This window comes from Notamacropus eugenii, chromosome 1 (genome assembly GCF_028372415.1).
Source record: "Notamacropus eugenii isolate mMacEug1 chromosome 1, mMacEug1.pri_v2, whole genome shotgun sequence".
NCBI classification, from domain to species: Eukaryota; Metazoa; Chordata; class Mammalia; order Diprotodontia; family Macropodidae; genus Notamacropus; species Notamacropus eugenii.
Genome location: NC_092872.1, coordinates 334,368,565 through 334,384,911, shown reverse-complemented (window position 1 = coordinate 334,384,911; position 16,347 = coordinate 334,368,565). Strand labels below are relative to the sequence as shown.

Here is a 16,347-nt window from a genome sequence, read left to right as displayed (position 1 = left end):
ATCTCCTGACTTTAGGAATTTTCATCACTGTCACCCTTACACCCATGCCTGGAATTCTCTCCTGCCTCATTTTCTTCTACCTTCTCTGACTTTCTTCTAGTGCCAGGTAAAATCCTACCTGTAAGAAGACTTTCCCAAAGTCCCTTAATGCTAGTGTCTTCTCAAAATTATTTCCAATTTTTCCTCACTTTATCTTGCATAGTTGTTGGCACTTTATCTCTTCCATTAGACTGTAAGTTTCTTGAAAGACAGGATTTTATTGGGCTTTTTCCCCCCTTTGTATTTCCAATGAGTAGCATAGTGTTGGCCACATGGTAGGAATACTTAATAAATGCTTGTTAACTTGACTTTGTTACCTAATTCTTTGATTTCTGAATCACTGAATAGCTTTTAGAGGCAATGTAACACAATGTTTACTGTGCTGGATTTGGAGTTCTGAAGATAAAGACTCAAACCCTGAGTCTCTAGCTATAACATCTCTAAATAGCAGTTTCCTCATTTGTATAATGAGAATGATATAGTCATACTTAAGAGAGTTATTTTGAGAATCAAAATAGATAAGATATGAAACCACCTTGCAAACCTGAAAGTTATTTGTCACTGCCACTTCTAGTGTCTCCCTCTACTACCATCACTCAGTAATATTCCTCCTTTAAGCTATCCAAATTTAACAACAAATCCAGAGGCTGGTGGCCATTATCTACCAAATCAACATTCACCCTTCTCAATGAGTTTGGCATCTAGTTCACAGTCTATTGCTTTAACTACTTTAATCCTACTCGTTTACTCCACCATAGCTATGCACAAAGAGGATGACATCCTTGCCTATGCCATCACCCACAAATATTACACTTCCTTGTTCATAACCTCTAAAATTCCTTTAACTGATAATAATCTTTTCTAACTCAATCTTTCTTTGTGTCTTACAACCCTGAGTCCTGCTTGGTGCTCACTTACACCTCTAATTCCTCTATCCCTCAGCCTAAATTCTCTTCCGTTCTCAATCCTGACCCCACAAATCAATTCAACTCCATAGTATCCTTTCTGGGCAGCTGGGTGATGCAGTGTATAGAGTGCTATAACTCATCTTCCCGAGTTCAAATCTGGCTTCTTACTAGCTATGTGAGCCTCGGCAAGTCACTTATCCCTGTTTGTCTCAATTTCCTCATCTGTACAATGAGCTGGAGAAGAAAACAGCAAACGACTCCACTATCTTTGCCAAAAAACCTCAAATGGTTTAACCTCAGATTCACAAAGAATCAGACACAACTGAAAACAAATGAACAATAAAAGCATCCTCTCTGCTCTGTTCTTTAGTCCCTTGTAACCTTGTTATAGTGACCATCATATTTCCATAAACCTCAAACCTAGATTACTGACATCTATCTCCCTCACTCCTATTCAAGTCCTGCTGAACAGAGGTAAAGGAAGTATAGAACTGTGATGACTAGGTTCACTACAAATTGGCACCTAATCTTAACTGGGCCGTCACAATTGCAAGACATTCTTTTTCCAAAGCAATTTAGTCTCCCACACACAGCAAGTGTTCCAAATTTCTTCTTTCACAACTCTTCAAAAATATTAAAAACACTCATTTTAGATTCTCTAGCAATATCCAGAAATAATATTTCTCTGGTCTAAAAACTCCCTTCCCACAATTCCCTATTTGAAATGAGGACAAACAAGATATTTCTTCAGGAAATGGTTTAAGGGTCGTAATAGTAACTAAAATTCAGAGGAAAGAGTATCTGTAGATTGGGCTCTGGACACACCTAAAGGCCATCTTCTCTTTGTCCATCCCCTAAAGCAATTGGTCCTAAGGTTTATTCGTAACAGAAAAAGGACTAAGATACAGATCAGAGAGAGGAACTCCATGTATTCCTGGAGGAGAGTGGCCTAGGAATGAATGAGATGGTTCTTCTGTTATTTACTATTCTGAAATGTTAACCTCAAATTGGATTATTACATATTGTGATCTTTTATCCCTTCAATATTCGTATAAAATTGTCTTGGGAAGAGAGAACAAGTCAGAAGGCATGGGGAAACTATGTTAATTTAATTTGGGGAGAGAGAAATGTTTAGATGTTAATGTTAAATTAAAGAAAATTCTTTGCAACTGACATACATAAAACCTCAAACACAGTATCAATATTTTTTCTTATAAAAACTCATCCACTTGACCCCAGCCTTAAAGTTGAGGACCTTGCATCATACTTAAACATCCTCCCCGTACCCTCAAAATTGAAACTTTCATTAGAGCTCCCTTCTCATCTCATATTGTATCATAACCCCTGTACAAGGACTCTAATACTCTTCCCTTCCCCAATTCTCCAGAAAACTGTCCCCATTACCATTCCTCCCCGCAGCTCTAATTTTCACTCTCTCACTAGCTAATCTCTCCTTCCTGGCTGCCTACAAACACATTTAAATCTCCCTCATCTTAAAAAAATAAAAGAAAAGAACTTAAACTTGATCTTACCTTACCAGCCAATTATCATCCTATTTATTTACTCCCTTCTCAACTAAACTCCTCGAAAAAAGCCAGCAATATCTGGTGCCTCCACTTTCGCTCCTGCAAACTCCCACACTGAAATCTGGTTTTTGACTTCAGCATTCAACTGAAACTGCTCTGGGGTTACCAGTGATAAAATTTTTAAAAATTATATATTTTTTTATAACTGGCAGAAATCCATGTCTCTTATTCTCATCTTAAATGTACCTCTCCTCCCCCCAAGGAAAAGGAAAGAAAAACAAGCCGTGTTTCAGACATATACAGTTAAAAAAAAATCTGGAAAATATGGCTGGCCACATCCAAAAATATATCTCATTCTGCATTGAGTGCTTTACCTCTCTATCAGAAGGTGGGTAGCATGTTTCATCATTAGTCCTGTGGAAATATGGTTGGTCATTGCACTGAACACAGTATCTAATTCTTTCAAAGTTTTATCTTTAATATGTTATTCTCACTATGTATATTGTTTTGGTTCTGTTTTCTTCATTCTGTATCAGTTCATACAAGTCTTCCCAAGCCTTTCTGAAATTATCCCCTTCAACATTTAATAGTATTCAATTACATTTATATACTATAACTTGTTCAGGCATTTTCCAATTTATGAGCACCCCCTCAGATTCTCATTCTTTGCCTCCTCAAAAAGAATTACAAATATTTTTGTACATTCTTGGTTAAGGATGTGCTCACTTATACTTAGGACTAATTTCTCCTTTTCATATGCACTCCCCTCTTAACTTCCCATCTCCCTTTCCTCTCCTGTTTTCTTGTTAAGTGAAATGTATTTATCTACGTATATTATTCTTTCCTCCTTTTAACCAGTTCAAATAAAAGTGAGGTTGTGATGTCAGATGATCCTTCCCCACCCTTCCTTGTCTACTAAAGATGTATACAACACACAGACAGACAGACAGACAGACAGACAGACAGACACACACACACACACACACACACACACACACACACACACAATGCAGATTTCTACTATAACCTCTGATTATGTAAGAAAATTCTCCCTAACCTTTTTTCTCCAGCCCCCTCTTCCACAAACCCTCCTGTATATCCTTCTTCCTTTCTTTCTAGTCTTCTCTTAAGATGAACAACATATAACAGAAAATGCGAAGACCTTTTCTAATTAGACTCTTATGACCCCGGATGATGACAGGGTTCAGAGGGTACATATGTATCATCTTCCCATATTAGAATATAAGCTGTTTATCTTCTAGTTCTTTAACACTACAAATCTGTGTTTACCTTTTTATGTTTCTCTTAATGCCTTTTTGTGTTTATCTTAAAACTGCGAAGTTTCTACACAGCTCTGGTCTTTTCACAATGCTTGGAAGTCCCTTTTTCTCCCCTGAGGAATTATACTCAGTTTTTCTAGGTAAGTTATTCTTGCCTTTAAGTTTCATTGCCTTCTGGAATATCATATTACAAGCCCTATACCCCTTTCAGAGTGGTCATTGCTAAGTCCTGTGTAATCCTGACAATGGCTTCTCTATATTTTAATTCTTCCTACCTGCTCGTAGTATTTTATCTTTGAACTGGAGGCACTGGATGTTGGCTGTAATGTTCCTAAGAGATTTCATTTGGGAATTTCTTTCAGGAGGTGACCAATTGTGGTCTATTTCTACTTTGTTGTCTGGTTCTAGAGCTCTGAACTGTTTTAAGATTTTTTGAAATATGACGCCTAAGCTCTTTTTGTGATCATAGTATTTGGGCAGCCCAGTGATTTTTAAATTTTTTCTCCTCATTTTCTAGGTTACTTGTTTTGGCTAGGAAACAGCTTATATTTTCTTTTTTGCATTCTTTTGACTTTGTCAATATTTCCTGCTGTCTTATGGAACCATTGTATTTTATTTGGTCCATTGTAATTTTCAGAAACTTTGTTGTTTGGACAAGGTTTGTACCTCTTGTGCCCAAACTATTAATTTCCCTTTTAATTCTTTCTTTTATAGCTCTCATTTCTTTCCTAATTCTTTCTCAAGAGCTCTCATTTTGCTGATAAAAAGTTTAAATTCTTTTTGAAAGCCAGCTCTTCTTAGAAATCTACTTAAAACTTGTTTCTAAGCTTTGCTGTTTTCTGTGACTTTGCTTGTAGATGTTTTGGAGTCATTCTCTTCTTCTGGATTTGTGTCTTCAGTGCCCCTATCACTATAATAGCTTTTTCTGGTGGGATGCTTTGTTTTATTTGTTCCTTCTTTAAGCCTACTTCCTGATTTTGGACTTTATATCAGGGCTCAGTTCTACACACTTCTAAAGGAAATGCTTGGGGTGGGACTGCTGCTACTTTCTTGGGGTACTGAGTATTGTGGTATTATTCTAGTTGAGGACTTGAAGGTCTTCAGTGCCCCCAAAATGGTCTGATGCAGAGCACAATCTGATTGTTGTCACCTTGGTCTGACCTTTTTAAGTTTCTGATGTGGGTTTGGGTCTGAGGAACATTAGACTGCTATAGGACTCAGCCCCTGTCACCCAGAGGGAATTTTCTGCTGAGGAACCAGCAGACAGAACCAGAGTGACAGAACTACAAGCTTCCCTTTGCTCTGGGATTCCTTCCCTGCAGGAAGTAATTCCTCTACAGGCTTCAGACTGGGATAAAAGGTGAAACTGAAACCTAGTTCTGTTCCTAGGATGTCTAAGTCATACCACTGCTGCTTTTGCGGAATTTAGTCCTTCTCAGGAAGACCCTGCCTGCTACACCTGGATTCTTATCCCCTCCTCAATCCGTTAGAGACAAAGTGGCCAGTTGGCATCTGTTCTGTCACAGTGAGTTGATATGGGTCTAAGAGTGCGCAGTATGGGTCTGCGACATCACCAACTGTGGTTGTCTGCAAAGGCCCTCTTCTATTTTCACTCTGTTTTGTTCTATACATTACCATAGAGAATAAGATGATTCCCAAATCTATATATCCAGTCTCACTCTCTTTCCTCCATGACCAGCTTCTTCTTAGACATTTCAAAATGGATGTCCCAAAAGCCTCTCAAATACAACATTTTCAAAATAAGACTCATTATTTTTCCCCCAACATCTTCCCTATCCCCTGGGTTTACAACCTCAGGGTTACCTCTCTACTCAAATACACCCTACCCTAATTCAAGCCTTTATCACCTCTTGCCTGGAATAGCTTTCTAAATGATCTTCCAGTCTCAGGTCTAGCCCCATTTCACTGAATTCTCCGTTGTTGTTTTGCTAAAGGATAAAGTTGATTATGTCACTATCCCACTGAAAAATGTTCACTGACTCCAGATTACATCCAAAATAAAATATGTAGCTCTTTGTTAATATTTAAAGCTTTTCACAATTTAGCTTTTTCCTATTTTTCTAGATTTCTTATATTTTACTCTCATCTGCATGCTAATGTAATCCAGTCATACTGGCATACTTGCTATTCGAAACACAACACTCTATTTTGAATTCTCATACCTTTGTACTAGCCGTTCCCTGTGTCCAGAATGCTCTGCTTCTTAGAATCTCTGGCTTCCTTCGAAATACAGCTCAAGAAATAATTTCTACAGTAGGCCTTTTCTAATCCCCCTACTGCTAGTACCTTTCCTTCCAAGGGTACCTATGCTCTATCCCTTCCCCACCTCTATCACATGATAGTTTGTAATACATATGTATATGTATCTCCTGCATGTACTAATTATTTACATTTCATTTACACACTAGAATGTAAGCTCACAGAGGGAAGGAACTATTATTGTTTTTCTTTGCATCCCTAGACTTAGCACAGTTCCTGGCACAAAGTGAGCACTTAATAAATGTCTGTTGATTGACTAATTCTACAAATATTATAACCTCAATAATAAAGGTACACAAAGATATTTTTGGAGAAAAATTAACAGCACAGTTGCCTAATCAACAAGCAAGATACTCAACACTGCAGTTTCTACCCTTTTTTAGAGAAAATCCACGTGAACCCAGTGAGTGCAGCTATATTTCCTATTTTTGCCATTCCAAAACTGAATATAAAACTCAGATTTTAAGGGCCAAACAATTAAGCATTATTTTTTCCACATTTATTGGAAAACTACTTGAGTTGAAAGGAAGTGTTGCTTTAATTCAACGGAGAATCTTAGAGCAATGTAAAGTATGTGAAGCCAAGATTCATTAGATTATCACCACATCAGGAGATTATTTTTAGCTTGACCAAACTCTATTTGATCAGTAGCTTTCTGAGAGATTCCATTCACACAACAAATGGAAGGCCCAAAATAACCTGCACCATCTGATTGATATAACGTAAAACAATTATTGTTACTAGGTGCAAGTATGTTCATGTTCTCCAGACTGTGTGATTATACATACACAACTGTTCATCATTTCATAAAAAGCCTCAATAAAAGAGGGAAGGGAAGGAGAGAAAGGAAAAAGTATTTACATGCTACCTACTATATGTCAGATACTATGCTAAGCACTTTTCAAATATTATCCATTTTTTCCTTATTACTTGAAAGTAATTTTCTCCAGGACAATAATAATAGCAGTTTAAAGTTTACCAAACACTTCACAAAAATTACTTCACTTGATCCTCATAGCAGCTCTGTGAGGTACAAGTCATTATTATCCCCATTTTACTGATGATGAAACTGAGACTAAAAGTAGATAACAGACTTGCCCAGGGTCATACATACAGCTACTAAGTGGTTGGGGTAGCAGAATTTGAACTCAGGTTTTCTGACTTCAAGTTCTGCCCTTTATGTAGTATAACATCTAGCTGCCTATAGATAAAGGTAAATGTACAAATTAATTCATATTTTGTTCTTTTAAAAGAGAATATCCTCATTTTAAGGCCCCAATTTAGAACAAGTTTATTGAGCTTTCTCACTTCTTTTGTTTCCAAAGGATGAAGAGCCAGACACTTTGCTGAATGCAGTTACATTATGGCAAATCATGCTAAACTAGCTGTTTCTTCAAAATTCCATATTTCTGTAAGGACATCATCTTCTCAGTCACCCAAGTTCATAATATCTAAGCATTTTCTGACCCTTTCTTATCTCTTATTCCTTATATTTAACTAGTTGCCAATTCTTGTCACTTCTACCTCCACAACATCTCTCCCTTCCCTCCTCTCTCTCCAAAATAACTCATTTACTACTTCAGGCCCTCATCATCATTTGACAAAAGTATTAAAACATCTTTCTAAATTGGCAGCCTCTCCCTTTAACAATCAATCTGCTCTATAATCTAGCCTCTACAAAGCTGCCAAAATAATCTTCCAACAGCTTGATCTGGTCATAGCATTCCTCTACCCAAAAATCTTCAGTTACTCCATAGTGTTTCTAGAATAAATTAACTTAAATTAACTTCTCAGAGTCATCCTTAATCTCATACCCACCAACCATTTCACACTTATTCAGCAAGTTTACAGTAAGTCTTTACTATATGTCAAACATTAAGTAAGGGGGATACAAAATTGAAAAAAAAATTTCCATCAATCAAGCAGCATACATTCTAGCGGGAGAGACAATATATAAATTGAAAGAGAAAGTATTAGCTGGGGGGAGACCAGAATAGGTCTTCCAAAAGTGTGCTTCGAGCTTGAAGTAATCCAGGTAAACTAAGAGGCAAAAGAAACAGAGCAGAGCACTTCAGGGAACAAGGCCATAGGTTACAAACACATGGATGGAGTGTTTGAGGGTTAGTGTAGATTAGCTATAGAATATATGGATCTTCAAGAACTTTTAATTCCAGGCAAGAGTCAACAAGCTGTTCCTCCAGCTCAGCATGCCACCTCCATGTTTTTGCACAGATTATTTCCCATTCCTGGAATACATTTTCTTTTCTCAGAAACAACAGCTTCTTTCGAAGCTCACCTCTGGTGCAATTTCTATTAAAAAAACCTTTCCTGATTTCCCCTAGATCTTAGTACTCTTACCGTCCTGAAATTATTTTCTATTTACTTACTCTCTGTAACAGTGTTATAACCCAAGCCACCAAAGAGCCTTTAAGTTTGTTTAATTTTTGTGTTTGTATCCCCAGCTCTTTACAGAGTTCTTTATGTATAACAGATGCTTAATCATTATAAAATTAAGTTGAAGGATAAAAGTTCTTCATTTGATTAGAGACTGAAATTTTAAAGGTCTTCCAATTTATTCAAATTGTTCTTCCCCTGCCAGTACAAAGAGAAAAGGAGGCAGGCCCTCTACTAAATGGCATGCCATGCATTAGCAGTGCTTGTCTGCATTCACTATCTAGTAAGAGGAAAAGAGAGTTAAGAAAAAAAATCTTACCTGTAGAAGGTCACTGAGGTCAAGTAACATATCTGTGGGAAAAGTCAAGGAAATAGACTTTTCAGTTGAAGAACTAAAAAAACAGTATATGTAATATCCAAAATAATGTACAGAAAAAAAGCAGTAATACAATTGGCTCCACAAGATTGACAACAGAACACCCAGGAAGCCACTGTCACTAGATAAAAGAGTATGTGTTGGGGAATAGGGTATATAGGATAGGTTATGAAGGGCTTTGAATGCCAAACAGAACATTCTGTATTTGAACCTGGAGGCAATAGGAAGCCATTAGAGTTTATTAGGGTGAGGGGTTAGAGTTAATTTGATCAGACCTGCATTTTAGGAAAATCACTTTATAAAGGTCATTGAATTTTGCAACTAAGAGATCACTGATGGCTTTGGAGGAGTAGTTTTAGTGGAATGTGGATGTGTCTATCATAGATCATTTTTTCAAGTTTAGTTAAAAAGGGAAGGAGAGAAACAGGATAATAATTAGCAGAGATGGAAGGATCATAAGAGAGTTGTTTTTTTTTTTTTTCAAGAGAGGAGAAATAGGCATGCTTGTAAGCAGGAGGAAATAAGCCAGCAGAGGAGAGACTGAAAATAGGTGAAAGTAACACCAATGTGATACCTATAGCAGCTGCTATGAATATGCATGTGTATTTCCAGGGTAAATTCAGAAAATATAAATAACTCTCATCCTCAAAAGCAAAACCAAAATATTTATTCAGATACCAGAAAGCCAATTTCACCATAGTAAGAAAGAAATTTATACATATCACCAATCCAGGGAGCACCAAAATCTCCAAGTCTTTCCTCTGTTGGGCTTCCCCATAAACAAGCTCCCCTAGGCAAAATTCCTTCCTCTGTCACTCATACTAGCTGCTCTGCCTCAGCTCTGCAAGCTCCTCCCATCATGGGCTCCATGTGACTCAAGCTGTGGGCTGGGCTAGAGCTCAAAGCTGGTCATATGGGCCTACTAAGGGGTGAAGAAGATCTTTAAATTCCATTAACATTATGGTGAAAGAGTAAGAATGGCAAAGGGGGTAATCTGTTGGAGGAAACAGGATGGAACAGGATCACTGGAACAAGCAGAGGAGTTTGCCTTGATAAAGAGTAAGGATACATCATCATATGAAACAAGAGTGAAAAGAAGGCGAAAGAAGGTGCTGGAGAGATGAAAAAGGGGGAAGAGGAAGGTCATTTTATGAAAAATGTGAAGCAAATGAGAGAATGTGGAGAGGGGGAGTCATGGAATATCTGAGGAGGGATGAAAAGTTTTGGAAGAGCTGCTGTGGAGTGTGGGATAGTGAGTTAAAAAGGAAAACATAGCAGGATTGCCTAAAAGCAGTGAGGGCTAGTGGAGGTTGTGTAACATAAATTTGTAGTTGACCTAGTCAAAAAGGATGTGTGATTTTCTCCACCTTCATTCAGCAGTATGTGTGTATACACAAAGGCAACAAATGGTGGGAATGAACCAAGTCAAAGACCTGGCAGGGTATAATGAGTGATATAAGGGGGCTAAGGATTCAAGAGAGGACAGTGTAGAGTTGGATTGGTTCACCAAGAGTCAAGATGAGAAGAGGAGAGAGAGTGGCTGGTGCAAGGGAGATGGTGTGGGAGAGAACTGAGGGGTCAAGGAATTGAAGGTCATAGTGAGGATAAAGAGTAAAGTGACATAACGGAAGGCAGAGGGAGAGGTAAAAAGCCAATAGATTATGTTCAGATAAGAGTATTTCAGGATTTTTGAAGATGGAGATGGTACATTTGAAAATGATGGCAAGATCAGGGGTACAACCATCATTTGTGTATGACTGAAGTGAGGTACAGGAGTAATTCTAAGGAGGCAAAAAGGTTGAAGAATGGAATGCTTAGGATATCTGAGGGAGAATCAACATGTATGTTAAGTCCCTTTGTAACAGGGAAGGAGTTAGAAAAGAGGGAAAAATTGTAAGCCAGTTATTGGCTTACGTTGAAGAAGGAAGGAGGTAAAATGTGAGCTCTATATAGAAGACAGACTAGAATCAATCTAATAATCTAATACATACTTTTAAATTTTTGGTGTAAAACAGTAAAGCTCTATTGATATATTCAAACAACGAAGTTCCCAAAGGAAAATACAATATGATTCAAATATAGGATGCTACTAAACAGAAGTCATATTTTTAAAATACGTGATCCCTTTGAAAAGAAAAATATAGGAAGATGGTAAAGAAAAGGCAGGAAGTTGCCTAAGCTCTCCCCAGTTTGACTCAAAACAACTTTAAGTCAAGTCTCAAAACAAATTCTGGAGTAACAGAACCCACAAAAGGAAGAGCTGAAACAATTTTCCAGTGCAAAATGACTTAGAAGCACGACAGAAACAGAAAGGTCTATTTTGCTTGGGTAAAAGGAGAAGACAGCCCAGCAGAGGCAGTGTCCAAGTAAACCAGTAGGAGGCCCCTAAACTCAGCAAAAATCAGCAACAAAAGCCATGTGGTCTCAGCTCATCAGGCTAGCTCCAAGTTCCCATGGTCCCAGCTCAGAAGGTGAACTGCCAGCCCTGGATCCTCCAGCACAACAGGTGAGCCACCATCCTCAGAGGCACTGTTGCAGTAACCAGGCCCCTGGATTCTTCAGGCCAACAAGCTTGGGACAGTACCTCCTGTACCCCAGAGCAGGGCTCAACTTTAAAAGTCATGAAATAGGCTGGAAAATGGAGGAGAAAAGGGTGGAAAGACCTGATCACAGAAAACTAATGAGGTGACAAAGAAGATCAAAGCACAAACTCAGAAGAGGGCAATAATATCAATATCAAATCAAATAATATCAAAGCACCAACATGCAAAAGCCTCAAAAACAAATACTATGTGATCTCAGACACCAAAGATCTTTCTGGAAGAGCTCAAAAAGAATTTTAAAAACCAAATAAGAGACATAGAAGAAAAATTGGAAAAAGAAATTATTCAAGAGAATCATGAAAAAAGAATCAACAGTTTGATAAAAAAGAGAGGAAAAACAAAAAAAATGGGAAAAATGTACAAAAATTCACTGAAAAGAAAACAATTCATTATAAAGTAGAATGGGCCAAATGGAAAAGGAGGTACAAAAGCTTACTTTAGTTATTAAATTAAAGAAATTAATTCTTTAAAAACTGGAATTGGGCATCTGGAAGCTAATGACTTCTTGAGACATCAACAATCAATTAAACCAAAATCAAAAAATGAAAAAATAGAGGAAAATGTGAAATACCTCATTGGAAAAACAACTGACCTGGAAAACTGATCCAGGAGAGAGAGTTTAAGAATTACCTGAAAACCATGATCAAAAAAAAAAAAAAGAGCCTGGACAGCATCTTTCAAGAAATTATCAAGGAAAACTGCCCTGATATTTCTAAAACCAGAGGGTACCATAGTAATTGAAAGAATCCACTGATCAACTCCTCAAAGAGATCCCAAAATGAAAACTCCCAGAAATATTATAGCCAAATTCCAGAACACTCAGGTCAAAGAAAAAATACCGCAAGCAGCCAGAAAGAAACAATTCAAATATTAATGGATCACAGGATTACTTAGGACGTAGCAACTTCTATATTATAGGATCAGAGGGCTTGGAATGATATTCCAGCAGGTCAAGGAGCTTGTATTATATAACCAAGAATCAACCACCCAAAAAACTGAGCATAATCTTTCAGGGGAAAAAAATAGACATTCAATGAAATAGGGGACTTTCAAATATTCCTAATAAAAATAAGAGAGTTGAACAGAAAATTCAGTTTTCAAATACAAGACACAAGAGAAACATGGAACGGTAAACAGGAAAGAAAAAAAATTAGTTAATCAATAAGGTTAAACTATTTACATCCCTACATGGGAAGATGATACTTGTAACTCTTAAGAACTGTATCTCTATGAGAGCAGATAGAAGGAATATGCATAGGCAAAGGGACTTTGGTGGGATGATATTAAAAAAAATTAAAGTGTGAGAAAGAGAAGATGGGAGAGGCAGAGTGAGGTAAATTATATCACATGAAGAGGTACAAAAGACTATTACAGTGGAGGGAAAGAAGGGGGGTTAGCATTGTTTGGACTTTACTCTCATTGGAGTTGGCTCAAAGAGGGAATAATATATACACTCAGTTGGGTATAGAAATCTATTTTACCCTACAGGTAAGTAGGAAGGGAAGGGGATAAGAGAAAGAGCCACTGGGGAGATGGGGGGAATGGACTGATAGAAGAAAGGGTGGTTTGGGGAAGGTGGCAATAAGAAGCAAAACACTTTTGAGGAGAGATAGGGTAAAATGAGAGAGAGAAAAGTATAAAAAGGGGGAAAATAGGATGGAGAGAAATACACAGTAATCATAACTGTGAATGTGAATGGGATGAACTCACCCATAAAATGCAAGTGGATAGCACAATGGATTAAAAACTGGAATCCCACAATACGTTGTTTACCAGAAACACATTTGAAGAAGAGAGACATACACAATGTAAAGGTAAAAAATTGGAGCCCAAACTATTATGCTTCAGCTGAACAAAAAGAAGTAGGGGGGGAATCCTAATCTCAGACAAAGCAAAAGCAAAAAATAGATCTAATTAAAAGGGACAAGGAAGGAAATTACATCTTGCTAAAAGGTACCACAGACAATGAAGTAATATCAGTTCTAACCATATGCACCAAATGGTATAGTATCCAATTTTCTAAATGAGAAGTTAAATGAGTTACAGGAGGAAGAATTAGACAGTAAAACTATACTAAGTGGGGGACCTCAACTTTCCTCTCTCAGAACTAGATATCTAACCACAAAATAAACAAAAAATAAGTTAAAGAGGTGAACAGAATTTTAGAAAAGTTAGACATGAAAGATAGACCTCTGTAGAAAACTGAATGGGGTAGAAAGAAATACACCTTTTTCTCAGTGGTACATGGAACCTATATAAAAATTGACCATGTATTAGGGCATAAAAACCTCACAATCAGAGGCAGAACGGCAGAAATATTAAATGCATCATTTTCAGATCATTATGCACTAAAAATTACATTTAATACATGTTCATGGAAAGGGTTTAAAAATGAATTGGAAAATTAATAATCTAATCCTAAAGAAAGAGAGGGTCAAAGAACAGATCACAAAAGCAATCTATAACTTCATCAAAGAGAATGACAATAATGAGACAACATACCAAAATTTATGGGATGCAGTCAATGCAGTACTTAGGGAAAATTTTACACCTCTAAATGCTAATTTAAATAATTAAGTTAAATAAAATTCAGTAAAATAGAGAAAAAACTGATCAATGTATTGGGCATGCAACTAAAAACTAGCAAAATAAACAATTTAAAATTCCTAATTAAACAACAAATTGGAAATCCTGAAAATCAAAAATTAACAAAATTGAAAGTAAGAAAATCAATGAATTAATAAATAAGACTAAGAGCTGGTTTTATGGAAAAAAATAAAATAGATAAACCATTGGCTAATTTTATTAAAAAGAGAAAGAAAACCAAATTACCAGTATCAAAAATGAAAAGGGTAAATTCATCACCAGTGAAGAAGAAACTAAAGCAAAAATCCCCAGGGCCAAGATGGATTCACAAGTGAATTCTATCAAACATTTAAAGAACAATTAATTCCAATACTACATAAAATATTTGGGGAAAAAGGCAAAGAAGGAGTCCTACCAAATTCTTTTTATATGAAATGATAACTAAAGCAGGAAGAAACAGAGAAAGAAAACTATAAACCAATATCCCTAATGAATACTGATGCAAAAATTTTAAATAAAATGTAAGGAAGAAGACTGTAGCAATATATCACAAGGATATATTTATACCAGGAATGTAGGGTTGGTTCATTATTATGAAAACTGTCAGTATAATTGACCAAATCAGTAACAAAACCAACAGAAATCATACGCTTATCCCAATAGATGCAGAAAAAGCTTTTGGCAAAATATAGTACATATTACTATTTAAAAAACACTAGAGAGTATAGGAATAAATGTAGCTTTCCTTAAAATGTTAAGTAGCATCTATCTAAAACAATCAGCAAGCTTTATCTTTAATGAGGATAAGCTAGAAACTTTCCCAATAAGATCAAGGATGAAGTAAGGATGTCCATCATTCCATGCCCTATTATTAAACATTGTATTAGGAATGTTAGTGTTAGCAATAAAAAAAAAAAATGAAGGAATTAGAATAGGAAAAAAAGAAGCAAAACTATCACTCTTTGCAAATGAGATGAAGGTATTCTTAGAGAATCAATTAAAAACTTAGATGAAAATAATCAAGAAATTTAACAAAGTTGCAGGCTATAAAATAAACCCACATAAATCATCGGTATTTCTATATATTATCAACACAGCCCAACAGCAAGAGATAGAAAGATTCCATTTAAAATAACTGTAAACAATATAAAGTACTTGGAAGTCTACCTGCCAAGACAAACCCAAGAACTATATAAACACAATTACAAAACATGTTTCACACAAATAAAAGTCAGTTAAACAACTGGAAAAATATCAGCTGCTCAAGGGTTAACCAAGCCAGTGTCATAAAAATTACAATTCTACTTAATTTACTTATTCAGTGCTATACCAATCAAACTACCAAAAATTATTTTACTCAGCTAAAAATAATAACAATTTAATCTGAAAGAACAAATGGTCAAGAAAATCAAGGGAATTAATGAAAAAAATGCAAAGGAAGGAAGCCTTGCCCTACCAGATTTAAAACTATATTATAAAGCAACAGTCACCAAAACTATCTGGTATTAACTAAAAAAACTGAGTGGTAAATCAATGGAATATATTAGGTACACAAGACACAGTACTGTAGTAGTCTAGTATTTGATAAACCCAAAGACTCGAGCTTTTGGAATAAGAACTTAGTATCTGATAAAAACTGCTAGAAAAAAGTGGAAAATAGCATAGTAGAAACAAGGTAAACCAATATCTCACATCACGTACCAAAATAAAGACAAAATAGGCACATGATAAAGGTGATACTATAAGGAAAGTAGAAGAGGAAGGAATAGACCTTTCATATCTATGTAGAAAGTAAGAATTTATGAACAAATAAGAGATAGAGAACATTACAGAATGTAAAATGGATAATTTTGATTACATTGAATTAGGTTTTGCACAAACCAAACAAAACCAAGATTAGAAGAAAAACAAAAAGCTGGGAAACAATCTTTACAGCAAGTGTCTCTGATAAAGGTCTCATTTCTCAAATATATAGAGAACTGTGGCAAACATAAAAGAATAAAAGTTATTTCCCAATTGATAAATGGTCAAAGGATATGAACAGGCAGTTTTCAGATGAAGAAATCAAAGCTATCTATAATCAAATAAAAAAATGCTCTAAATGACTACAGATTATAGAAATATTATTTAAAGCACCTCCGAAGCAATACTTCTGGTACCTATCAGATTGGTATGACAGAAAAAGAAAATGATAAATGTTGGAGGGGATGTGGGAAGAGTGGGATACTAATGCACTATTGGCAGAGTTGTAAACTGATCCAACTATTCTGGAGAGATATTACTTCTGTACATAATCTATTACACTAATCAAGTCTATTTTTTAACCAGTTATTATAAATTATTTTGAGAATTCAT

At 36.1% G+C, this 16,347-nt stretch overlaps 1 protein-coding gene across 2 annotated transcripts in view; it reads right to left on the bottom strand.

Moving 5' to 3' along the window:
• The window catches only part of BRF1 (BRF1 general transcription factor IIIB subunit), a 166,747-nt gene that overhangs the window by 111,481 nt on the left and 38,919 nt on the right, over positions 1 to 16,347 (bottom strand). For both annotated transcript variants that reach the window (XR_011971825.1, XM_072629827.1), the window contains exon 4: positions 8,747 to 8,778. Coding sequence is in view for 1 of the 2 variants with exons in the window: in XM_072629827.1 (XP_072485928.1) it covers positions 8,747 to 8,778 (32 nt within the window). In the remaining variant the exon portion in view is untranslated. The remainder of the gene's footprint in view (positions 1 to 8,746; positions 8,779 to 16,347) is intronic.